This window comes from Poecilia reticulata, chromosome 3 (assembly GCF_904066995.2).
Source record: "Poecilia reticulata chromosome 3, P_reticulata-male-v2, whole genome shotgun sequence".
Classification (NCBI taxonomy): domain Eukaryota; kingdom Metazoa; phylum Chordata; class Actinopteri; order Cyprinodontiformes; family Poeciliidae; genus Poecilia; species Poecilia reticulata.
The window spans coordinates 5,042,050-5,069,635 of record NC_088832.1 but is presented as its reverse complement, the minus strand read 5'-3'; the positions used below and the strand labels follow the sequence as shown (position 1 = coordinate 5,069,635).

At 39.3% G+C, this 27,586-nt stretch overlaps 1 protein-coding gene across 1 annotated transcript; it reads left to right on the top strand.

The window, feature by feature from the left end:
- The first annotated feature begins 60 nt into the window (after positions 1-60).
- Positions 61-27,324, top strand: adgrg1 (adhesion G protein-coupled receptor G1). Its single transcript, XM_008404885.3, has 15 exons — positions 61-501; positions 14,200-14,272; positions 17,717-17,976; positions 18,079-18,265; positions 18,437-18,473; positions 18,698-18,797; positions 20,889-21,014; positions 21,238-21,354; positions 22,035-22,077; positions 22,171-22,277; positions 22,430-22,545; positions 23,292-23,554; positions 23,645-23,744; positions 23,948-24,225; positions 24,787-27,324. Exons 2-15 carry the CDS (start codon positions 14,209-14,211, stop codon positions 24,912-24,914), a joined length of 1,926 nt encoding a protein of 641 aa, XP_008403107.2. The 5' UTR covers positions 61-501; positions 14,200-14,208; the 3' UTR covers positions 24,915-27,324.
- Positions 27,325-27,586: the final 262 nt, after the last annotated feature.

The following is a 27,586-nucleotide window of genomic DNA, read 5'->3' as shown; positions in this document are numbered from 1 at the left end:
AACTTTTATTTTGAAAATCAGAAAAGAAAGTAGTACAACTGTATTGAATCTGCCTTGACTTCTCCCTCCTTCACCGCTGTGACCGAACGGTCTTCTCTGTACTCGGACGCAGACAGGTCCTCGCCACGTCCCGAATGAAACGCTTCACACACGCGCGCTTTTCCGTGAGACTTTTCATTTTTTAATTCTGTTCGAACATTTTCCCCACGTTATTTAGAAACTATACAGCTTGTACCACTGATGCAATAAGCAAGTGACAGGGAATTACCCTCCTCCCTCTGCTCTGGTCAACCTGCCTCGCTCTTAGTCAAATGAATTAATTTGCGTTCTCATCAGAAGTTGTAGCCGCGCGGTGTGTTCCTTCACGCGGCATCTGATCTGCTCTCCCCGGCCTCATTTGGTTTACATCAGCGACTGCAAGTTTTACCAGGAGGCTCTGAGCTTCAGACGTCCAGGTGAAGCACAAAGAAAGAAGCTACAAGAAAGGAGACATACTTCAAGGTGAGCCTGCTCACTATTGAAATGGCTGCTAGCTGTAAAAGTGTATTGTTATTGTCGACATTTCTAAATTCCCAGTCATCGAATTTGAGTGTACCGTTTCATTTAAGATGCATAAAAAGAGCAGTAAACTGCATAAAATGCCCTAACACTGAACAATTGTTTAACATGCTGTCAAATAAAGAACGTGATAGCTAATTAGCTACAATTTATGGTATTTATTCGTTTTTTTAAGAGTGTTGATACACAGAAAACAGCTCCTACAACAGTGGAGCCCAAAGTCGGTCCTGGAGGGTCGGCATCCTGTAGGTTTTAGTTCTCTACCTGGTGGTAGTAACAACCTTTTCAGCATGTCAGTGTTCTTCTTAGGTCTCTAATGAGCCATCATCTGATCCAGCTGCGTTAAACCAGGGAGAGAATTAAAACATGCAGGATGTCGGCCGACTTTGGGCACCACTGTACTACAACATAATCATTTGGCACTTACTGTGCAGACTACTATTATTAAGTAACAGTAGTATAACAAGCTGGTATTAGCTGCTTAATTAGTTGGGCTATCTGTTGCTGTAGCTAGGCTGCACTGGGTCACTTTCCATACCATTTCTGTGCAGCAGCAGATGTGGCAGGGGCTGTGATATAATAAAACAACTATTCACGTTTCTTCTTTTTTATTGTTATTCTAAATTAGGTAAAACATTGGTAACATTAGGCAAATGCCTAAAGAAATACTTATAAAAATATGCGTCTTAAATATAAGGGTGCATTTCCAGGTTTTCAATCAACTAATGTTAAGATATAAGGTTTTAAAAAGGACAGAAACCTAGTTGCTTAAATTTTCGTTTTTACAGTTCTTAGTGTTTTAAGTTATCTAATTGAGTTGACAGAGAAAGTGATGCTGCATGGAGAACAAGGACGGTGAAAACATTTAGCAGCAGCTACGTTAGTTAATAACCGGTCCATTCTGACCCCTGACTGACTGCCAAAAATAAAAAGCTCGGAGTGAAACTAAGTACACACTCAAAACATTTGTACACAGTACATAAATAAGAGTTTAAAGGAACTGAGCAGCGTTTATACGGTTGTAACCTCCGCTCTTCGTTCAGCTGGAGGATGTGGTTTCTGTCTGTGCCAAGGTGTAGAATCAAAAGTCTTCACTCGCAGGAACATCAAGAACAACAAAAAGGTGTGAATGTAAGTGTAAAACGAGGGCAATTACCCATTTAAAAGACTCCTGAAGGAGCACATGCAGATCAGAGATGTCGCTTGAAACCGAAAGTGAACAAATGTTTAAAAAAAAAAAAAAATCCCCATCTTTTGAAATGCGATCATTAGCGGTGACTCATAGCAGATCACCTCTTTTCCTTTGTGCTGACTTCATTTTTTATAGTGAGGGAAAGAAAGCACTTGATGGCAAACTATAAACTCTTTGATCCACACCTATGTACACTCTGGGAGTGATTGAGGTCTAATAATTTGCTGGTTTTTGTCTGGAAGCGAGGTAGTTATTGATTTATTCTCAGCCACAAAGGGCTTATCTGCAGCATTCCACCTGCTCCTTCAATTTCCTCCCCAAAGGCGCAGAGCAGAGTGCACTGTGCATCACTATGGTGCTTTCCCAAAGAATGCAGCACAAATGCATCCTAGGGTGCATCCCACGTCGACAACATTGACCGTAGAGCTCCATGTCTGAGTTTTTGTGGTGAAAAAATACACTTATTTCTGCCTTGGCCCAGTTTGGCAGCAATGTCTTGTTTTGCTTGCTGCATGGGAAGAGATTGTGAGTAAATGTTCACTTTGATCAGTGAAATTCTAACTTTCATGAAGACATTTGGTGTCATTGTCACATGAAGCGCTATCAGCCAAAGAAAGCCTAACTTTTCTGATAACCATGCCTGGAGAAGGGATCGGCACTCCTCCCTTAACGGTGCCTCTGGCTGAAACACTGTGAGCTCAGCACTTTCCTTCAGGAGAGAGTTGTCTTCAACTCTACGAAGTACTACTTTCATTTGCTATAAGCATGACTTTAAAGAGATAAAAAGTACAAGAAGGAATTCCCCACCCTCTCTCCATGGACGCCTTGTGCAGTGTTTGAGGAGTCTGCATGCGTTTGCCTGTGCTGTTTGAGCTCGTCTTTTAAACAGGCTCTGAATCAGGCCTTGATCTTTGACCCTTATTCACGCTCGCTGTCACTTCGGCTCTAATGCCTGACGACAAAGAGCTGCTTTTGTTCCCTGGATTCCTCTTCCTCATGCATTCTTCCCTGCACCGCCGTGTAGACTGGAAAACCAGGACAGTCATCCAGACACTTTGTACTTTGCAGGGCTGGGCAACGTTACAATCTTGGGTCCTAAAACATTAGAAAATGTCGGCGAGGTGCCAGAGCAGAGAGATATTGAGAGAGATAGATTGTGCCTATCAGGCACAATCTATCATTCTATAAGCTTACACAGTTGAGATGAAATGCTTGTGGTTTCAGTGGTTGCCATGGTAGTGTAGCAGGAGGAGAATAAATGTATCGCCTGTGAAGATAGAGACAGATGTAATCAGAAGGTGTGGATGTTTTCATTTTCAGAGAGCATTAGGGTTGGGCGATATGTGCTAAAAACGTATCACGATATAAGCAATTCATATCAGTCAGTATCCATAATTAGTGATTAGTTTTTTTTGTTTTCAGTGTCTAAAATGCAGGTGACCTTTCATCTTTTATCCACAATTTCCTCTTAACTTGGTGCATTAAGTGTGCTGCACAGACTCACACGGTTTGCGGTTCAGATTTCATAGTCCAGCATACTGTTTCCCTACATTTCTCTTGACAAATTCCTTTGTTTCCCACAATCTGAATTAGTTGCAATAATCACAATAAGCAGTAAATCAACCAAAATATAACAAGCTCAGTAATTTTCATTTTCATGATTGTTTTTCCTCTTTTCTTTCTCCCTTCCTATCAAAAGCTGGATGGTAATAGTCTTCAGTCTGCCCGTTGGTCTCAAGTAGACCATGTTTTTCAAGGACAGTCTTGTTTACAGAGACTTCGTAATTCATTTTAGTTTTTGTTTCTGTTGTTTTCTTTATTTATTTTGGATATTTAAAATGTCTTCCAGTTCAAGTGTTAAAGGTTTGTTAGAAATGAAAGATTATTAATCTTTGAGTGGGTCTACTTTCATTATTATGCCATTACCATTACATTACTTGAAAATGGACTCAAAACAATAATATTATCTTATCCCAATAACTTCAGGAACAATTTATCGTATAGCAAAATTTATTTTCTGGATGACAGGCCTAACCCTATCATCCGGAAAACGACAGGGTTATTTTCTGGATGCCCATAACTTGGGCACAGTTCTTTACTCTAAAGTAGCAGTTCTCAATGTGGGCGGTACTGCCCCCCAGGGGGCGTTCAGAGGACGGCAGGGGACGCTGGCGGACATTTTTACAAAAGGGGGGCGCTGGGATGCCTTTGGGGGGCGTTTAGTCGAAGGTAAACTTTACACCTTAAATGCACAACAATGCCAGTTTAGACTTTGAGCAACTTGGTAAAACTGTCTTGTGTAACATTAAACCAAGCTTGGCTGCAACTGTATCGATGGCAGCTCTTCTATTCAGTGTTTGTTAGCTTCATGGCGCAGCTCCGTTCTCCTGCTACTGGTAGCTAAAATCACGATGCCCTCACTGTGTATCCCTCTGAAAAATGAACCAATTTAAATAAAGAAATCCCTCCATAGGTGATACCACGATAGAGAGCGTTCATTTTATAGCGTTAACACGGAGCTATAAGTGGTCCGGTATGAAACGGGGGTGATAGAACAACACAGCACTTTTAAATTTCAATAATCAGGATGCAGAAATTGTTTCCGTTGTTTTAAAAGGTTTATGTCTATCTGCCTTTTCCCCATCGATACGCTTCCCGACCGCCCTGCACCTTAGGGGTTAAAAAAAGACGCGCACATTGCGCAAAACTCTGAAACTGGAGAAGCGGGACATAAAACGGAGCGACGAACTAGATGTGAATTATGGCATAAAAACACAGAATCCGACGCTGAACAGTGAAAAATCAACACATGATGTGAAAAACATGACGATTAGGCGGCGCAGCAGGTGATGAGATTACTGATGATGAGCGTCAATAAACTATAAAATAAATCTATCAACAGGAAAGAAACTAAAGTGGACATAGCAATAAACCAAGAGAGGATAATACTAATCAAATGAAACTAAATGGAAATGAATGAAGAACAAAATGCAAGAATAAACTAAGAAACTTAAGGAAATACATAGGAATAAACTGGTATGGCAAGACCTTTCGAGCAATAATTAATACAGAGGACAGAATGGCAAGAATAAACAGACACTATTTACAGATAAAATGTAAAATAATATTGTTGAAGTGCCATGGGTTTGTTGAGACCACATCTAGTACTGAGATTAAATACATCTTACAGACCATAACAGTAAAGAACTGATCACTTATTTATGTTTTTAATTAGATTTGATATATTTATTTCTTCAATATAGGATTTGATTAAGAACCAGATTTGTTCTTTGTCATTTCTGTCCAGTAAAACTAATCTATAATCAATAGACAATCAATAATATTTAACAACTAGAAAATTGCAAAGAATAAGAATATTTTTCCACTCTGACTGGCTGCTGTTAGACCTACCAATTTTAACTTGAATGTTCATTGCATTTTTCGTAGACACCTGTGAAAATAAATTCTATTCCCATGGCTTTTTTGTTCACTAGGAAATTATTTTTGATGATAAATACGGAAACAAGCATAAAAATCAAAACATCTACAATAATTATAGTAATATTAATGATAAAATAATATCATTAATATTAATGATATTAATATTAATAATATCATTATTATTAATGATATTATTAATAATAGCAAAGTAGCCTGCAAATTCTTAGGTGGGGGGCGGTGAGGGACCTGAATAAGGGCTAGGGGGGCGCTGGGCCAAAAAAGGTTGAGAAAACACTGCTCTAAAGCTCACTCTAAATATGCTGTGAAATCATATTTTCATAATGTGCCAATTCTAAAATGCGGTGTGTGACGGAAAGTTTTCAAAATGTCCTGCAGACGAGGCGTCAGAAAGACTGTCAGACTGCTGAGACTAACAGGAAGTGGTATTTTCAAGACTTGTTAAAAACAGGAGTTCTTATAAGAAGTGGGGTCTTCACAAACATATATATATATATATATATATATATATATATATATATATATCAGTGACGTGCGGTCAGGGGAGACCTCACCTGTCATCATGGAAAATTAATATATAATAATAAAATCATCATCAAGATATTTTCACCCTGTGGTTTGTACTATAAAGTACCTATTTTACATTTAATTCAACCAAATCTGATGTTATTTTTCTTCAAAATAGCTGAATTTTTGCATTTTCTGAAATGGTTAGAAGCGAAGCCGGTGAGGCAGCAGCGAGCTGAGCCTCACCTGGGATTGTGCAACCTCTCGCTAACTGCACCGGTTGCTGTTTTATGAGAGCATGCTCCTCCTGTCTGTACGTCGCCAGTAAAATGGTTAAAAACATTTAATGTATGAACTGATTTTGAATCATTTAGCTTATGTATTTAATGTACTGTGTTTTTATTGTCACCAACTGTGTGTGTAACGTGTTTCGTGTGCTGAGGAGCGATCAGAAACGGCAGAGAACAGATTCGAGGTGAGGCAAGCAGTTCTCGTGCCTCATCGCTGGGGGCGCTCATGAACCCAGACATTGTGACTGCACAACTGCAGAGTAAGAGACAGTAACAGCGAGCTAACCATACAGTAGCTGCACTGACACAGAGAGCGAGAAAGATGTGGTTTTGAGTTGTACTTTAACGGTTTCTCCCTTTGCTGTTAAGCACAGCACAAAATTAATATCTACATGTCTAAGTTTGATTGAGATAACGGAATCATTCTGCAGCGGCGGCGCAGCTAAGCATCACGTTAAAGAATAGTCTTTTTGCCCTCCAGCATTGTACGCATGCGTGAAATTTCCTTATGTAAACAATAACATGCAGGGGTCTAGATTTGTAAATCCGATTATAATTAAGTCGGTGCCTCACCAGCTATGAACCTCACCGCACGTCAGTTAAGTCATCCATCCATCCATCCATTTTCTTGCACCCTTTTTCCCTCAGTGGGGTCGGGAGGGGTGCTGGTGCCCATCTCCAGCCAACGTTTCGGGCGAGAGGCGGGGTACACCCTGGACAGGTCGCCAGTCTGTCGCAGGGCAACACAGGACACACAACCATGCACACACACACTCATACCTAGGGGCAATTTGGAGAGGCCAATTAACCTGACAGTCATGTTTTTGGACTGTGGGAGAAAACCGGAGTACCCGGAGAAAACCCACGCATACACAGGGAGAACATGCAAACTCCATGCAGAAAGACCCCAGGCTGGGAATCGAACCCAGAACCTTCTTGCTGCAAGGCAACAGCTCTACCAACTGCGCCACTGTGCAGCCCCAGTTAAGTCAGTTAAGAGGATATATATATATATTTTTAATATCACAAGCAACTCATGACTGTTGATGTACAAGCTTGGTCACTTCTGCTTAATGGTTAATGTGGTTGTGTTTTTTTGTCAAGCTTTGAACATTTCTCAAGCGATGCTTGAATTTGAATAACTTGAGGTGTCTGCAGTAAAACAAAACCATGTGGCCTGTCACGCTTCTAACCGCAGGTATGAATCAAGGGGAAGTCGATTACCAAGCCAAAGGAACTTCATGTCAGACACAGAGGAGACATTTGTTCAATTTGTTCAGATCTGGGTTATAATCCAATACTGTAGTCAGTTTAATGTTGACGACTCAAAACCATCTCTACAGTAGGACTATAAACAGAAGTGGGCCTTGTAGATATTCAGTAGTGATTGTATGTTCTGGATGGTTTTTCCTTCAGGTACTTTAATTTCCTCCTCATGGTACAAAAACATAGATGCTGGAGATTGAAATGACATGCAGCGGTTTGACTGAAACATTTATCATGGTTCTCTGGGGCTTGTCCAAGTGAAAACCTGATGCAAAAATGGAAACAGCGGGACTTTGAGTACATAAGGTGGTGACTGTCGAGACTGAACACATTCTGAGCTAACCGAGAACTCACGCTGTTTTCTCATGTAAGAGATGTGATAAGGACTGCTTGATCTACAAACATCTAAAGGAGGATACTGCATCATCAGTATCATTAGGACAAGAATAAAGCAGTTTTGTTTCATATTGTAATTTTTGAAATATATATGAAATTGAAAATAAATGACTTTTAGGTTCTCCTAAACCTGACTTTGCCTGTTGACTATTGGAGGCTGCACCAGGAGAGCCAGCAGACAGTAGAATAGGATTTGCTTTTCTGTCTTTATTATTTAATCTAATTTGTAAAAAAGTAGGCTATGCAGGCAGATGAGCGTGTGTGTGTGTGTGGGGGGGGGGGGGGGTGCGTGTGTGTGTGTGTGCGCGTGTGTGTGTTGCATTGTGTGTATTAGATCTGCTATTTTTCTGGGCCATGCACATTGTGGCATATTTCTGTGTGATAAGTAGGCCTGTCATGATAAATTTTTGCTGGGCGATAAATTGTTCCTAATATTTTTGCGATAAACGATAACATTATTGTTTTGAGATCATTTTCAAGGAATATAAAGATAATGGCAAAAATAATAATGCAAGAGCACATTCTAAAAGATCAAAAAACTTTAAATTATAATGAACATTTAAATGTCCAAAATAAATAACAAAAATAAAATTAATTTTGACCAAAGCACCAAACCAAAGACTTTTATCATCCAGTTTTTTGTTAGGAAGAGAGAGAAAAAGAGATAAGTGACAAATCATACCAATGGAAATTATTGAGTTTGTTTCAGGTTTTCATGCAATTAATTGATTTATTGATAATTGTGACATGATGCGCTTGTGTCAAGCGCGTCATGCTCATGTGACCTGTATTTATGTGGGTAAGGTTTGTGCACCACACAGGATTGGTGTTGGAGATGTGGTTGTAGTCATGTGGGTCAGGTCAGAGTTTTGTGTGCACCCTCTCATAATATCCTGGATGGCTCTGGTAGGATCTGCCAGAATAGTTCTGTATTTTCAGAGACCTCCAATGAAAAGGCCTGTAAGTGCCTGCTGTACATCATAAACACTAATTTAGAGGAAAGATCAGGCAGATATGGAGGCTTTGTCTTTTTGAGGGCTCAGAAGGAGCTCCAGGATGTCGTCCAATGTGCTGCTGGTTCGGTTTTATTGTTACCTAACTTGAACTTCCTTCAAACTTTAAACCACATCGGTCTATGAAACCTTTAAAGCTGTTATGCCCCAGATCGCATGACAGGGAAGCTTTGCTCTGTTTTGCAAATGTACATCAGAAAGAGGCAACAGATGACTGGAGCGACAGAAGTATGCAGCATACAAACACACACGTGCACACGCACACACACACACACACACACACACACACGTATCTTTGCAGACTTTTAAGACAGAAGTTCAAAAGACTCAAAATAATTCTCTCCAGTGAAAGCATCGATGGCAACAGCTTTCATTGTTCATCCCATCAAATATGCTGACTAATCACAGAATCCCAGAGAAGGAGAGAGTAGATAATTTTATCTCTCACTATCTAAGTGACACAAGCCACAAAGAAGTGTGCCACCTTCCTCTGTGCCGCCTAGGAAGGAGTCTAACATTTCCATCTTCTAGTGCATGTGCCCTGCTGGGTGCTTTACTGAAGGGGAGTATATTCTCTAAAAAAATAAAAACAAAAGTAAAAAAAAAAAAAATTAAAAAATTATTTTAACAATGTAAAAAACATGAAAAAAGGAATATATTTTCCCAAACAAAAAGAGAAAGATAAATGTAAACATTAAAATGAGAAAAGGAACATACTCACTTACAAAAATCTAACACTTACAGTCCTTTGGGTTTGTTGCACACCCTGACATTGCAGCAATGATAAAAATGCAATCCATTGTGCAGCCCAAGATACAATAATTCTGACATTGTTAAGCTGAAGATGAATAACTTTTAAACCGACTCTACTATAGGTACACCTGAAAACAAACATAATCTGTTTTCGTTTATTTTGAAATATCTCACACATCCACTGGAGCAGAGTTGACTCATGCCTCGGCTGTGTGCTGCCTGCATTTCACGCTGCTCCCACACCCTGATGTTCAGAGAAACCTGTGAAGACAGTAGGCATGTGTGAGTCAGTCAGACCCCCATACGACGACAACAGAAGGGAGGATTTACTGGAAAGCCCTCAGCTTAATATAGCGATGCGGTGGGGGAGCCGGGGTGATTTTGTGATTTGCCTGGGCATAGTAAGAGGATCGCTGTCCTGGCGCGTTGATGTGTGAAAGAGAGCAAGCGAAGCATTTCAAGATAAGTGTGCATGCCAGACTTGAAACTGTGAAGTTGTGCATCTGTGCTTCAGGAGCGCTGCGCCGATATCGTAGTTTCACATGTGCACGTTTTGCTTCGGAGCTGCTCGTTCTCACAGGCAGGAGCAGGGAAGTGAAAGAGAAGGGGAAGTTGTTGTACTGAATAAATGCCTGGCTACCCTTCAGGATGATAGAGTTGGTTTGGGAGGAGACTAAAGTTATAAAATATGCCAGTTGAGTCATTAGAAACTGAAAATGCTTCATAATGATCAAAATAATAAGTGGGTATTTTTTCCCATTTGCATATGATAATAGTTGTTGTTTTTAATTAATTGCGCTTATGGGATGTGTTTTGGTGCAGAATAAATACATTTTATTGTTTTGCACAATTCTAGAGACACACATAAGGTGGTTCATGCTTCTTGTCAAAGTGTCCTGTGGTAGGAATGCAGAAGCTCAATGGGTTCACACTTACAAACTGTGTGTGGGTGGAATGACACCTCTACAATACCAGCATCTGAGCAAGGCGAGGCTGTGTTTGCATAGTGGGACTCAGAGAAACGCAGCAAGTGCTGTTTGACCGTTATCAATTCAACTTTGTGTAAGTTGCTCACGGACAAAATCAGTAGCCTGCAATTTTTATTACCATAATTCGAACGTAAAGACTAACATATCCTGCTGTACCAACATGAAACAGAGCTACCAAAGTACACCAGAGACAATGCAATAGATGTGCACAGACCTGGAATGTTCTACAAGATTATGAAAAAAAAGGTAGGCCTGTCACAATAATAATAATTAAAAAAAAAAAATCTGCTAGTAGAAACCAAAGCACCAGCCTGAAGACTTTTGTCATCCAGTTTTTGGTAGAAAGAGGGAAAAGAGAAAAGCAACAAAATTCTGCAAATGGAAATTAATGACTTTGTATCAGTTTATGTGATTATTGGATTTGTTGCTTATTGCGACACGCTTGGTAGCAAGAAATCCTCGTGAAGGAGGCAGATGTACAATTACATCTTCAGTTTGTGTTTCATCTATAAGATCCAGAAGAACTTCTTTTTACTGTGTTTGCAGCATGGAGTCCAACACATCACTCAGTTGAGGTCATGCCCAGACTCTGAGTGTGGAAGACCGACAGTGACTTTCAGCAATGAAACTATGACTGATTATTTCTGATTCAGCAAATGTAATTTATAACTTCTGTTACTGCAGAGCTTACTGAACAGTGCGTTGGTTACAAAGGATTTTCGCGGGACGCAGTCTTCTGAGTTCTCCAGAGCAACAGCTGCGGTTGGAATTGAGAACTTTGAGTTTTAGCCATAACCCTGTGATTCTTTCAGAGCGTTAAAACGTTCCAACCACTTCAAAGTCTGAGAACATTGCTGACATTCACAGATAGATTCCAGTGAAAACTACTAGTGTAAAGATGTTTTGACAATAGTATGTTTTCATTGTAAAGGTCAAATGAATTGAGCCACCCTTGTTTTAACTAGGTATGAGTACATAAACAAATACAGGAATGAATGAATAGAGAAAATGGTAAATTAGAGAAATGATTACTCTTATCTCATTCAAAAATTAAAAGCATAGGAATAATAAAATGAGTCAGTTTTAGTTCTATGTTATGAGTTCTGGCAAATTATTTCACTTGTAACATGGGAAAAATGTCTTGTTATAAGTGAAATAACCTGCTAGTGCTTTTAAAATCAATATTAATGACTTATTTACTTTAAACAAGCTCTGAAAAGTTACTTATAAGTTTGTTTTACCATATTTGAAGTATACTAAGATATTAAATAGGCCAAAACTAGGCCATAAACACTTGGCAGAAACACAAGATCTGGTTCCTTATTAAAAGTTCCTTATTAAAAGTTTAACTTAGAAGACCTGACACTTGAGCTTCACTTATTTTCCAAGATGCTTTCACTGTTCCCACATGGTTTTTTAACAGGCTCCTATGAGTTAGCGTGACTGTTTTCTAACCGTTTCTTATCACAACAGAGACAGAACAACCACAGGAAGTGACAATGAGAATGTTCCTTTGAATATAAACTCCAGATAGCATTTTGAAACCAATGTTGTCTCAAATTTAGATGACCACTCTCACAGCTCAGGCATTCATCAAAATGACAATGTGTAAGAAATATACGCACCTTTTGACAACACAACAAATCTGTTCCGCCCCATGAATTTGACCAATCTAAGTATTAGGACTGGAGTTAGATATTGGTATAGTGAGCTGTTGCTATGTAGACCTTAGTTGGACATGGACAAGCCCTCGGTTTGGACCAGAGCCGTTGTGCTGTATGAAACGGCTGCACTGCTTTCTCAGGAGGCTTTTGTCTCTCTGTGGGTTCGTAAAGCAGCCGTTTCTCAATCTTTAACCACCTATAGTGGCGTCACTAGGTCACATATTAAACAGAGAAAATAACAAACCAGAAGGGTGTATAGTAGTAGGGTAAAGTTTTACACACAGGTGGAGACGTATAGTAATCTGTGATTTATGGTTTTTCACTGTAGGTCGGCCTCATGAAGAATAATAATTAAGCATGCGTCTTGAGTAAAAATACATTCATTAATGAGAATGGAGATATTTTGCTTCAACAGCACCAAAAAGCACTTTAACCAATATGTATTTGACCTGACCTCAGGTTCTCCTCACTCACTTATCAGGTGTGTGTGTGTCTGAGTGACTAGGTATGGTTTCTTGTCTCCGTAGCTTTTCATTTCTCTCTTTCTTTCTGTTGCCTGCCCTTCTGCATTGTCTGTGGTTCAACCAGTTCCTGCCTGTTCTGTGATGTTTTGGAGATCTGTAACTGCTCCGTTTCCCCTCCACAATCGTCAGCATCTGTGTGCATCTCGTTACACAAATGCCGTCTGTCACGCACATTGTACAGAAACCCAGAGTGCTGCCACAAGCAGCCTCTGCTTTTTCAGTCTCAAACCTGCAGCTGTTTGTGGAGTTCAGGCTAGCTTGTTCACCAACACGTTGGCGATGAGCGTCTAGCCCGTCGCACTCGGAAGTTAGTCTGGTGAGCTGGCGTCTTTGGCTGAAACCGAGAACACTTCAAGCGGCAGACTGTATTTGACGGGTCAGTTTGCAAGTACGTCTGGTCGGAACTAGATGATTCTCCGAAAGTATGATGCAACCTGGTGTAGTTTTCTTCAGAGGCCTTCTTCGTCGATGTGGTTTCAGCCCAGTTTTCACATCCTCATCAAGAAAATTTTAACCTTGTTCCTCAAAATATTTACATGTTCTCCAATGAGTCCATGTGGACAGCGGTGTCCTCATGACAGTTAAGGGGTTTTAATGACATCATCGTCACATGTTTGGGTCAAAACACAACAGTAAAGATGTCTAGGATGTCGGGTTGTGTTTTCTCTATGCTTCTTTCTCTCCTTCTTTCCCTTCAAACCTTTTCCTTCACCTTTCACTCTTCCTTTTCTCCTTTCTTTTTTTGTCTCTACGTCCATTAAATTTGAAATAAACTAAAAGCTGTTTCTATTGCCGTTTCATATATACATCAAGTGGAACATCATGGCGAAAGCTGTAACGCTCCACTTGTGAAAGTAAATCTATCTGGCCTCACCTTGATACTCAGACAACAATTCCGAGTACAGTAGGGTCATTCATTAGAACGAGGGATCACCAAGAGAAGGCCCTATTCACCAAGCATGTCACTGGTAATGCACTCCAACTCTACTGGTTCTCCTCTTACAGAGGGAACATGTGCAGACCTGTCTATTTTTTGTTTTTTTCAGTTTACAGCTTGAGGTTTCAGTGGAAACTTCTGCTTTTGCAGTAAAGTGCTATCAGGCTACGCTACCACCCTTCTTGAGAAAGTAAAAGCTGCCTGCTAAAGGGAGACTGTGAGAACGATCTGCTGATGCATGTGGGAGCCTGACCGCTAAAGGGAAGGCCTGTTTCCATTGATAAGAGCTCATAAGGGTCCTTGTGTGTATTTTCAGCTTGAGTTCATTTGTATTCAGTGATACAACAGGACAGATAGCAGGTCAGGCTGCTGGATAACAATCGTATCATTAAAAAAATGTGAAATATGAGGAACCCCAGAATACTTTTTGTTTTATTCAGGAAGTGTGTCTGCACAAAAAGGCAATTTAGATTTTTTTTTTTTTTTTTTTGGATTTGCCTTTGTATAGTCAGGAACTGGCTTTTTTCATTGAACCCTGTGGTTGATGAGCAGCCACTTTTTATTTATTTGCTGAATGCCACTCTACTTGCAAACCACAGGTTTGTTCCTTTTTTCTCACTGTATTTCACTTTTTTTGCTTCTCCATCACAGCTGACAGCCATGAAGACCCAAGTGGCAGATCATCTAACGACTGTGTTTTTTATCATCAGCCTCCTGTCAGCTGGTAAGACAACACCTTTATCAGTGTGGACTTGTCCATGCTCAACTCTTGCTATAGTGTAGTTTTAGCTTACTGTGGTGTAATGTAACGAATCCAAACATTGTTGACTTCTGGCATTAGTGATTTCAATGAACTCAGAAAAAACTGATGGGGAAAAAAGAGAAATAACAGAGAAAAGTCTTAGTATTTATATTTTCCATTATTTTGTGCTTATGCTGTTTCCTCTCATATCTGGATTCAAATCAATTCAAACTGGGAAACTTTTACTTATTGCATGCAGACTAGTGTGGTTGACTGGGGTTTGATGGCTTAGCACTAATAAACATAGCACATGCAACCAATAAAACAACATTTTTATTTAGAAATGTTCTGTTATGGCGACACAATAATGGAGAAGACCGACAGTTGTCCAGTAGACAGTCACTGACACCCGGACAGCAAGGCTCAGCCACCAAAGGTCATTCACTGAGCCCTTTTTAAGCATATTAATAAAAGGTTTAGTGGAAGGGATAAAGCAATGCCACTTTGAGAGCATTTTGAAGTAAAGAACATTCAAAGCGCTCTATTGTTCACCCTCACCTGAAACACAGACATTAACAGAAGTGTCTTACCAAGATTAAGGAGAAAAAGGACATGGCTCAGGAGTCCAAATTCTTCTTTTCAGATGAAACTAAACTTTGTATTTCATGTGGAAATCAAATTCTGGATGAAAAGTGGAGAGGAACAGAATCCACATGGGTTGATGACTTGAGGAGCATTGCTAGTGTTGGTTCACTGTTTCCCCAAAGTCAGACAAGGAGTCACTTCATGCTGAGAGGCGTTATGGAGAAGGCACCCACCTCCTACTTTAATGACCATGCTGTCATCTTGCGTGGTTTTCTGGCAAACAGACCTTACCTGAACCCCGTAGAGAATCTGAGGCATGACTACACATTGCTATTGAAGCAACCTGAGCTTCCTGAAGTCCTCAGCAGAGTCCCGGGATGAGCTTCTTCGTGCCAGTGAGGCAGGAATTATTGCAAACGGAGTCCCAACTACATACTAAGTTACATTATGTTCATTAAACACACATTTCTGTATTTAAATTCCCTTTTTTATTGACCTTGTCTTTGTAAGATTCAAAGTTTCTGAAAAATATGAATCCTTCATTATAAAAATGAACAGAAATAATGTTGTGTTGTATCTTCATTGTTTTTAAATATCACACAGAAATGAAATAACCAAACTATTTTTGTCAGCAAAAGATGGAGTTGTGAAAGAACAGTCCTGTTTACTACGATCTGCTTTTCTAACTTGTCCTCAGAAATAGGTGTGGTCAGTAGCTCTGCTGACACATTTGGAATCTTCTGCTCTTTCACTTGTGCAATCACTATTTCAAGAATTATCTGCAAAATGATCTTTTTGTTCTTTCTTGAGTGAAAGTTAAATAGGAATTCACACCACTCAGAACTATTATTTACTCATTAATTCAAAACTTCAGGAAACGCTCTTTCCCTAAAGTCACATCAAATCAGACAGAGGTGGAAATAACTAAATGTAATAAAACATTGCAGCATCTGATCAGTAAATATTCTAATTGACTTTTAAGCAGATTGCATTTTAATATTTAAGAAATATATGCAATGTGACAACATTTCATTTCCCTTTGGGATAAATAAAGCATTTTTAATCAGATTGAACTGATCTGGACATTTATATTCATGCTTTAATTTAATCTTTACTTGATTACTGTGATTCATTTTTCAGCTGAGGGGTGTTCACAACTTCTCTATGTTAGTCAGGACAGGGAAGTGGCATATCATAGCTGCTAATATTTCTTATTCTGTGTTAGAAGGAGCCTCTGCCTTCACAAACACTTAGAAGTATTTCAAGTGGAATAACTGAGTAGTTCTTATAGTAGGCTAAAGGAGTGGATGACATATTTATGGAAGGTACAAGGTAACAGAAGCTTTCATTAAGACAGTTTAAGCGGATTTTTGGAAGTATTTACAGCTGAACTCCGCTATATTAATATAGTATCTAAAACTGATCTGATAATATGATCACTCGCCTGGCAATTTACAGTCAGCATCATTGTTTTATTAAAAACATTTATACACAAAACAGAATCTGTGAAAGTGTGAGACTGGTGTGGCAGTGGGATCTAAATATTACACGTTAGGGGTGACAATTATCGTTTATCGTGATAAATGTCTTACCATGATAAGAATTTTAATTTATCATTGTCCAGATTAACTCCTGTTAAAATGGCCCTTCCTGTTGGGATTGCTAGTTTTACTATTTTCTCCAATGTATTTTTTTTCACTTTAAAGCATCAATAAATACCAATAAATTTGAAAATACAGTTATTGTGTGCAGTCTAGTCATACAAATCACACTTCTTTACATGACTGGTGACATAAAGTAATGCATTACAAATGGCAATGTTTTTCAAGAGCATTATTTGTGTTTGTGGGGCAATAGGTGCTGTAACACACAGTCATAGTAATGCAGTTACCTAAAAAAAAAAAAGTTCTTATCACCTTTGTCATTATGACAGTAATATTGTGATAAAAGTTTAGTTCTGTAGTGCACACCCTTAACCACAGTATAATTATATGTCATCAAAGATGTTTATGATCGACTGCGAGACAATAAATGTTGGAAATGTGGAAAAGACACTGGTACTTATCTTCATGTTTTTAGGACCATCCCTCTGTGTTTTTCTCTTTGGATAAAGTCTTTGTAAATGAAGAAAAATATACTGGACTATCCGTACCTAAATCACCCTGGCTGTGTCTATTTGGAGATATATTTGCAGCTGGAGATTAATTTTGTATGTTTGGGAGAAAAATGAAACTACAGTAAAAGCTTCCATCCATTTTCTTTACACCCTTGTCCCTCAGTGGGGTCGGGAGGGTTGCTGGTGCCCATCTCCAGCTGATGGTCCGGGCGAGAGGCGGGGTCACCCTGGACAGGTCGCCAGTCTGTCGCAGGGCAACACAGAGACACACAGGACAAACAACAATGCACACACTCACTCACACCTAGGGACAATTTAGACAGACCAATTAACCTGACAGTCATGTTTTTGGACTGTGGGAGAAAACCAGAGTACCCGGAGAAAACCCACGCACGCACAGGGAGAACATGCAAACTCCATGCAGAAAGACTCTGGGCCGGGAATCGAACCCAGAACCTTCTTGCTGCAAGGCAACAGCTCTAGAAACTGCGCCACTGTGCAGCCCCCCAATAAAAACTTAAATGAAAAAATAAAATAAAATAGTTATCAGGTATTGATTATTTTTCTTGATGGTGTTAAGACAGCTATATTCTGAAGAAATGATAACTGCAGTTACATGAGGTAACTGTAGGCAACTCAGATAATTTACATGTGTTAGAAAGTGAATAAAGTTTATCTAAACTCATAATTCACATGTATAATAAACATATTTGTCATTTCAACAGGTTCAAGTGAACATGACCTTTTTCTGGAGTTTTGTGGCAAATGGCGCCACGGCAACAAATCCTTGAACCTGGACATCGACGTCTCTCCAGGCTGTGAGGGGCTCAGCGTTTCAGCCAATGAGAGCTCTCTGTTTGTCAGAGGAAAAATCACTGCCGAGTGTAATAGGACTGATGTGATTCGTCTCGACAAATATGTAATTCACCCAGATATGGACTTCTGTCTGCACTGGGAGCCTCTGCTGGACCAGATGATGCTTAAGGTGAGTCAGTAAAAGAAGACCATGCTGGTTGTGCTTTGATTGGTTGAGCTCACATTTCATTGTGTATTTCTTTGGTTTTGTTTTTATTATTTTCTTATTAAGGTTGGAAAAAGAAATCTTATTCTTTGCACTCCTTCAAGTCCTGCACAAAATTGTTGCACAGATTTAAGTAATGGGGCCAATATGCCTGAAGCAAAATATGGTATCGCCAAAGGAACAGTCCAGAATGATGCACTGCAAGATAAAACATTGGAAGGCTACAACTTCATGGGACAGCACACCAACTGCAGTAAGATGGATGGACTTGATTAAATGAAACGTGTAGAAATGGGTTAAAGATAGCAACATAAACTGTTCATGTTTAGCTATTTAGTTTGTTTTATGCACTTTTGTTCATTTCAATGTTTAAATGTGTTCATGTGAACAAAGTGACCCAACCCTATAACTTCTTCCTCTACAGAGAAGTTGTGTGACCAGGCTAAAGGGCTCGTCAAAGGGTGCGTTTTTTTGTTGTTGTCTTTTTTCACCCTCTGCCACATTTCATGACAGTGTTTTAGACGACACCCTTCCTCATCTGTGTTTGTCTTGACTACTAATTTCACTGAGTGGAATGCTATTGTAATCAAGGACTGATCTACAAACAGGAAACATTGTTTGTGCTTCTGAGATAAAGTTGCTTCTTTTGAGTTTGAAGATGTTTCTGTTTATATTTCTGGGACAGGTCTCGCGACACCGAGCATCCGTGCGCTCAGAGATATGAGCAAGAGATGAAGAACAATTTCAAAGGGAAAAAAGTCTCCACAAGTGGACCAAAGCAAAAGGTTTCATATCAATATTATATTTAGACTTTCGGAAGTATAGCTAAAGACATATGCTGTTTTTCAAAACAAAAGTTTGCTTATTTTGTGCTATAAATTTTGTTGTTGTTTTTAAATAACTTTCTCATAAGTTAATTTACAGTGTCTAAAAAGTATTCACTGCTCTTGCATGTTCCACCCTCTTTGTTGCATTTACAAACAACAAAAAAAGAGTAAAACACACAAAGGGGAGTGACTACTTTTCAGAGGCACTGTAAGTAACTCAATCCAAAATACACCTTCAGTTCTTTACATTTCGTTACAAATACAAATTTTAATGTCTTATATTTTTTTAGGTTTTATGTGAGAGACCAGTACATATTTGATGTATAACTGTGAATTAAAAGAAAATCATACATTTCAAACTTTTTTAGAAATAAAAATTAGGAAAGTGTCATACGTATACATTCAGTCCCATTTACCCTGATGCAGCTGAAGCAGTCGCCTCCATCTGTTACCTAATTTGGTTAATAGAGTCCACCGCGATGTAACATATCCTTTGTTTGTATAAATACACTATGAGGAACATGGTGGTGACAGCATCATCCTCAGGGCAATCTGCCTTTTTGCCAATGTGGAAATTTAATTTTCATAGAGGTGTGAAAATTGAATTTCCCTCTGCCACATTTCATGACAGTGTTTTAGACGACACCCTTCCTCATCTGTGTTTGTGTTTACTGCTAATTTCACTGATTGGAATGCTACACATACGTTCATATGTGTAATATAAAAGCTGCTTCTTCGTAATGATATTTTGAAAAGCACTGAAGTAGAATCTGTCACAAAATCTTCAGCCTTCAGTTAAAAATCTGTAATAAAAAACGCAATTTTAAAATGTAAAACTTTTTCTGAGTTATAAAAAAAACAAATAAAACAATGTCATTGTTTTTATCTCTTTTACAATTAGCAATAGTCTGGTAATTTCTACTCAGCTGACTGTGGTTGGATCACCACCACCAAACTACTGTTTTCTAAAACATCCTGATCTTCTTCAAGAGCAGAATCTTAATCCTTCATAACACAAACTTATTTAGGAGTTTAGTCATGAGAAACAATTAGCAATTAGAACCGAAACTGTAAACCGAGCAGCTTTACTCCAGATTTAGCTACTTTTCTGACGCTGAAAGAGAAAAACAACAAACCAGACACGTGGGAACCCAAAGCCACAGTTTGCAGGTCCCTCTTCCCCCAGTTTGGTTTCACTATGAGCCCACCACAACACTTCTTCTCTTTGATAATCATAAATACTGTGTGCAGTGGCTTAATTACTGTAAATTCCTTCATAATTAACATCTAGCAGCTGCAGCTCTGTGTGATGGAATCAATTCATACATAAACCGCAACTTCTGTTGCTTCTTAAGCAGCTCTGCTCTGACAGCTGTCAGTCATCTAAAGGTATTTTGTGTTTTTAACTTGTTGCTCTGAAGAACGCAACATGAAAATAATGGTTTTACATGTCCATTTGTTACAGACTGCAGCGTTTCAACCACATTGGTAGCAGCGTGATTCTATCACAGACATCACATTTCACCCACATCTTTCTGGAACAAACATACTTTCACACCTTAGAACAACATTTCTGATGATTTGGGGGAGTGAAAAGGGATTGCATGAAATTAGAGCTAAAGGTTATTAGTCGCTGAGAAAATGGTTGACTTTGTCACAGAGGAGCGAAGGGTTTAAACTTTCTCACTCAAGTAAAGGGTGGTAGTGGTGGAGACGAGAGAAATAGGTGAGAGGTTTACCACATGAAAGCCAAGTCAAGTAGAAAGCTGGCATTTTTTAGCAAAGCATCTTAAAATAAAGTCATTTAAAGAAGCACCCGGCAATCAGCAGACACATCTACTCATTACAAGTGTATACAGCAACAAACACAGCTGCAGGGTGGCACAGTGATGGCCTGATAGGCTGAGAGATGTCTTGATTCGCTTGTAGAAAAGCAGTACTCTGCATATGTGGCAGGTCTTGACTTGTGAGGGTGTTTTCCTGATTGTGTAGGAAGTAAATGTCTCAACTCTAACATATTTGCGTTGTGTGCATGTTTTCTGTCTGCAGACCTCTGTCACCGTCGACATCCCTTCTGACCTGAAACCACCCAAGACAGCAAAGAGCAAAATGTCCGTCACATTCCTTAAGAATAACTCCATGTTCCCGGCTTTCTCTCTGTCAGCACATGAAACTGTAAGGAGATCCAATAAATTTTTAGTTTGCCGTTTTGTTTCCCCTACTAAGTTCACTTTCCCTGCTTCTCTGTGTAATGTGGTTGTTGGATGGTAAATGTGTGTGTGTGTGTGTGTGTGTGTGTGTGTGTGTGTGTGTGTGTGTGTGTGTGTGTGTGTGTGTGTGTGTGTGTGTGTGTGTGTGTGTGTGTGTGTGTGTGTGTGTGTGTGTGTGTAAATTCCAGTTAAGCTCTGAGGAGGCCAGACCTCTCATGGATGTGGTGGAAATCTCAGTGGAGAATGAGAACATCACTGATCTGCCTGAGCCGGTCAAGATTTTCTTTGACCATGAATACATACCTGTAAGTTTGTTGAATGTTTTGTTAATGTCAAACCTTCTCTCTAATAGTGTATTTTCCACACTTTTATAATAAACCATACAACAATGCTGGTCTCAACCAACGTTTATACCAGCTGTTAACTGGTGAAAGAGTAAAGCAGGAAAATACATTTGCATTTCACACTTCATGTTTTTGTTGTTAAAGTTCTATTGAAAACCATTTATTATTTTCCTTCCACTCGACAGTAAGTGCACAATTTTGTTTTGATCTATCACCAAAAAAAACCCCAAAAAAACACAGAGGTTTGTGGCTGTAAGACTTAGTTAGATTGTAAATAAGTTATTGGGTTTTTGTGTTAGTTTTCAAGGCCCGGTGTGCAATGTGTTGGCGGAGAAAACTACAGATGCGGCTTATCTCTAAATCTGTAAAAAAAAACTTCTTGTTTATCACTCAGAGTGACTTAGAGAACACGCAAAAACCACCGGCAGGTTTCTCTCCTGCTTGTGCAAAACCAGGCGGTAACTTCACCCGTTGCTTGTTCTGTGCAACGCATACGACTGCTCATCAGACTGCCATATTCATAAATCAGTTTTTTTTTTTTGTTTGTTTGTTTTTTATTGTTTGCAGCAAACATGGATCCAAAACTTTATCTGTGTGAATAAACTTTCCTGTGTTTTTTTTTTTTGTTTGTTTTTTTCCAGTGGAACCTCAGAAGAAAATGTGTTTCCTGGGACACTCGCAGAGGTTGGAAATGTTTGAATCAAGATTACAAACTGATCATGCAACACTGTTTTATTCAATAATGATCCCATTATTGGTGTCATCTCATTGGTGCAGATCCTTTGGAGGTGAACTGGTCTAAGTTTGGATGCAAGACAAAGAGAAAAGGATCACGGCACACGGAGTGCCAGTGTGACCATCTGACTTACTTCACAGTGCTGGTGGTGAGACTTGCTGCTCAGACTCTTCTAAAAAAAAAAACAAAGAATCAGAAAGAATTTTACTTCTCTTTTACATAAAAATTTATTTATACACAGAAGATTTTCTTTTTTATTGCACATCTCATCTCTCTACTCATTGCACTGTTTTCTTGCAGCAACTGGAGCCTAAACCAGTGCGCCACCTACTGGCACTTACTGCTATTACATATGTAGGCTGTGCAGCGTCCTTCATCAGCTGCGTGGGGCTCATCGTGTTTTTCTGCAGGAACAGGTGAACCGACTCTGAGCACATAGACATAAAACCAGAGTTTCTGCAAGTTTCACTTAGTTGCATTTAGGACTTTTCAAACTTCATGGTTAATTATTTTAGGACCTACATGAATTGGGAAAAATGACTTCAGGAAATTAACTCTGTGCTTTGCTATTATGCAGCAATTCAGTGGAGTCTTGTGCATCACCAGTGACTTTCATGGAAAACCATTATCTGCTAATTTGAGCTGTTAAATCTAAATCTCTCTAGCAGAGATCCGTGCCTCTGTGACAAGCCTTCTGATTGGTCAGAAATACCGCAGCAGAAATAGAATGCCTAGTTGTGACTGGTTTATGGCCAAATGTCTTTTTCACTTTTAAATCATTGATGTATTCACACATCAATGCATTTCTGTAACCAAGGCCATCGGTACGTTTTGCATCTACAAAGTTGTGAAAATCTTGAGAGAACTCATCGTCTCTCTACTTGGAGAATGAGAAACCTTCTCATACCTCATCAATGAGCAATAATTAATGCTTGCTTTACTTCTCTTATTTGTATATTTGCTGCACCATTTATTCACTTGTTTATTTATATTTGCTGGTATGTGTGGATTAGTTGGGTTGTTATTGTCTGGTGTGACATTCCAACAGACCCTCTAGAAATACTTAAACTAAACAAAATAAAAGGTTGGTCTGCTAAGATGTTTTTTTCTCCTGTGTTTGTTCTTTGCTAACCTGCTCCTGTCTCTTCCTGTGTCCCGTCAGGAGACGGACCAAGGAGCAGTCTGTAGCCATCCACCTGGGCTTAGCTCTGGCCCTGGCCCTCCTCAGCCTGCTCTTCTTCTTTACTGGGGTTCTGGCCAACTTGGGAGGTGACGATGTGTGCACCTGGGTGGGGGCCTTGCTCCACTACACCCTGCTCAGCTCCCTCACCTGGATGGGGATAGAAGTGCTTAACACCTTCTGGTTGATCTCCATGGTGTTCAGACCCTCCCCACGGCCCTACGTGTGGTACCTGATCGGTTTTGGTGAGCATGGAAAGCATTAATTCACAGTATGACCTTTGTCTTAAAGGTGAAGCCATGTTCATGTTTGACCTGTTAAACATTCTGTCCCAGTCCTCCCAGTTGTTCCTGTTGGTATCCTGGCTGGTGTGGGGGATATTTATGGAATGGCAGAAATTGAGCCGGATGACGACAAAGATGATCCTTATCGGATGTAAGCTTTCTCTCATCTGATCCAACATAACATCCAACTTTTTCTGGGTGGTAAATAAAAGAATCAAGAGCTGTGGGTTACCAAAGGGAGTCCGTAGCCTGAAGCTAACGATGTTGAGGAGGCTATGGAATGGAAAAGTTTCGGAACCCATAAAAGTTGAGTTCAGGATCATCCCCTTTGACTTAATTTTTCATTTTTTGCAGGTGCTGGATGAAACTGAATGAACAAAACGCCTTACTAGCTCACTGCTTCACCACCATGGCCCTGCTGGTCGTCCTGGTGTCTTCTGGGATCGTGATGCTCTTCCTGGTGTTCCGGGAGATCCGCAAGAGGGACGAGTGGAAGCAGAACCGGGTGGCTTTCCTCAGCATCTGGGGTCTCAGCTGCCTCTTTGGAGTGACTTGGGGTCTGACCTTCCTGAACATTGAGCCACTGTCGGACTTTATCCTCTTCCTCTCCTGCTTCCTGAACTCCTTTCAAGGTTTGTGTCAGTGGTGAACATCCTGTCCTGTTTGCACTTTTTATGGTTAGTTTTTGCTAAAGCTCAGGGTTTATTATCTCGTGTGATTAAATTCAGGTTTTTTTTTTATCTGTTGATGCACAGGGACACTCATTGTTGTCTCGGAGAGATAAGTTCCATTGTATCAATGTAGGAATGATGGAGGGCTCAGGTCTTATCAAGGTCACTAAAAACTGCTTCCTCTCCCATGGACCACACAAGGTTTTCATCCAGATCTAAAAGTTATTTTCAGTTCCCTTTCTGTCAGCAACATTCCTTTTCACGAGAATAATTAGCACTATATTCGTGAATTCGTGAATATATTGAACACAAACATAATACAACAAGCAATCCAAAAGTAAAATAAATAAATAAAAACTAGTGAGTATTTAGCATGCAGTCAACATTTATATTTGTTGTCCATATTATCCTTTGGATTGCTCTGGGTCAGTTCTTTCTCCATATTCTGCTTCCATTACCTGCTCATAAATCATTTTGAACCAGAACTGTGACCTAGTGACTGAATCATGTTTCTGTTTCCAGGTTTCTTCCTGATGCTGAGGTTCTGCATGATGAACTGGGTCCGGAAGCAGGCCAGCAGGTCGGTTCTAGGCAGCACCAGCTCCGGGTCCGTCAAGCAACACATGCTGCAGACAAGCGAGAAGAGCTAGCCGCTCCGAGTTGAAGGTGTGAGGTCGACTGTGAGACTCAGATCACTGTACATGACAAGAATCAGTCCAGAGGCAGACTTGTGAGCTCAGGTTTTCTGTGAGTTTGTTATATTGTGATGTTCATACAGAAAACACTGACAGAACGAACACTGTCAGTGTCATTGTGAAAATCGACAGTGATCGATTTTCACACTGTCCAATCAGATCGATACAATCACTTTGAGGCAGAGTTTAGTGGTAGAACCACTGATGATGGTCAAGGTTGTGATGATGAGATTGTATGATACTCGTAACATGCTACTGATAATATTTTATTCCATTTGAAGGGCTTCTCAGAGACCAAAATCTATATTTAAGCTTTTCTATATCAACTTTTTTTCAACATATTTTTATTTAATGGACCTTAAAATAATCCATCAGTTATATCACTTTTTTGCATCAAAGAACAACTGATTGAGTCACGTGTGGGTTTGGTTCTGTCTGCAGATTGTTTTCTAATGGACCTTCTTCCTGCAGGTCACGTTAGATTTAGATCCTGGAGCTTTTCACAACACATCAACATAATTAGCAGCTTCACATGCTGACATCAGTCAGCTGGAAGTGACATCTTCTAACTCGTGGCCTATAACTGGTCTGTGAAAACAATCAGATGTTTTATGAATAAAGATACTACCAGAATCTGACCGTTTTCAGCTTGATGGATGCTGACAGCTGAGTCCTAAAGTATTTTTACAGTCAGTGAACGCACCATAACAAAGTCTTTTATATGAAAAAAGTAGCTAAAATGCTAATTTTATCTGTAAGGCTAACGTTAGCATAACGGCTACCACAAGCATGTTTATCGCACTCTGGTGTGGATAAATTCTCAGGGAAATTCACCAGGAGACTGCTAGCGATGCTACATGCTAATATAAGACTGTTTCAAATATCCCCTCCACAATAAGTCAGGGATTGGTATAAAATAGCGGCGTCTTTTTTTAATGTTCGCTCACAAACACCCACACAGTGTGACTTTAGGTCTGATCAGAATATAAATAATCGAGGATTGTTTCTGGCTGGAAGGTTGTATAAATATGTACAATTCTATAATTACATTGTGAATCAGCTAAAATCTGCCTCGGCTGAGAAAAGCCGAGGAAAAGTGAAAAAAAAAAAAACTGTTTCCCTAGCAACAAGGTTAAAAAGTAACATCTGTATCTGGGTTTCTGTATAAATGCATCTCAAGGTTACTGTAGATGTGAATGCTGATGTGACGTCTAGTTAAACCACATCTGGCTGGAATGACTTTGGTCAGACGTTTCAAAGAAACCACTGATGGGAAGTCATCTTATTAATTTTTAAGAAAGAGAAGCAATATTTAACAGATGTGTTTTTTCCTATTGGTAATAAGGAAAGTCATCACTGCAAGGTCTGTTGCTGTGAAGCTACAAGATAATTCTTTGTTCCCTTCAGTAGTTTTGGTTCTGTTTGGGATTAAAGAACTGAAAACACAATATTAGCAAATTTTTGTATTTTCTCCGCTTCATTGGTGTCAGTTTCATATTGAATATATAATCTGACCTCCTCATTTGAGACGCAGGTGATATTTTTACACACGGATATTTGTGAATTAACAGGAAATCAAGCTTGTGCAACGAATGTTCCGTCTGATGAAAATATGAAAGAAGAATATGGGGGTTCTAACGCATTACTTCAGGTGTAAACTAAACCGGTAGAAGTAGTTGATGAGTTGCTCATATGAAAGAACCCGCCTCTCAGTTCCTCAGGAAGTCCAAACTCAGACCCGGAGCCTGAGCTGCAGAATCCCTAGGCTGGTTCTAGTTGAAAATTAAACTGCTTTGGTTCAGATTCAGGATCATTCAGAAATGTCATTAAGCTTTATTACAACACGCAGAAACATGAAGCTTAATGTCTGTATGCTACTGTGCTCTGATTAGACGTTATTATTGAATATAAGCTTTTACATTTCAGATGTTTGCTCATATTGTTCTGTGTATTTTGTAATCGATAGTTGAATAGTTAAATAGCACTTTAGACTGCTGTTGTGTTGCTTAGCCTCAGTTAGTTTGATGTACACCCAGTGGGCATTAGTAATGAAAAATGAAATGTTTTATACAGAAAATGTGATATGTTTTGGTGTATTCAGGAAGAATAATAAAGTATGGAATGTGTTTTAAGTTAGAATAAAACAATTTACTGCTGTTATAGATAAATAGTTAAACCCCCACATTTAGAATTTTGGTGAATAAATTATGTTCCTTCCCAGAAGAACACACATGTTTTTAGATGCTGTAATGTTTGCACTTTTATATTTTGAAAGAATATTTTTCAGTCAAATCTGTATGTATATCTGACCATTTGTATATGTCTGCAAGGAATATTAATAAAACATGTTTTGGTTAAAGAAGAACTTGTTGTTTTGGTGTTTGGCTCATATTTTCCTTCTTGCCCATTTATTTGTGCTTTTTCATAAACACTTCAGATCCAGGAGTTGTTTTGTTTTTGTTTGACATAATCTCTTAAACCCAGTCAAAATATTATTTACATATTTCCTGTCTACATGAAGACATTAATAAAGCTCTGAAGGAATTAAGAGCATGAGCTGAAATACGGTTCCAACTTATTTGGGTTTTAGGTGAGAAACCAACACAGTGGTGCATAATCAAGAAGTT

What these genes read in the sequence shown, in the direction of transcription:
- adgrg1 (XM_008404885.3), top strand. Translation starts at nt 14,209, where the DNA reads ATGAAGACCCAAGTGGCAGATCATCTAACGACTGTGTTTTTTATCATC. An exon ending in CTCTGTCAGCACATGAAACT is followed by an intron (nt 21,015 to 21,237) that starts GTAAGGAGATCC and finishes TGTAAATTCCAG; the next exon opens with TTAAGCTCTGAGGAGGCCAG. An exon ending in GTGGTACCTGATCGGTTTTG is followed by an intron (nt 23,555 to 23,644) that starts GTGAGCATGGAA and finishes ATTCTGTCCCAG; the next exon opens with TCCTCCCAGTTGTTCCTGTT.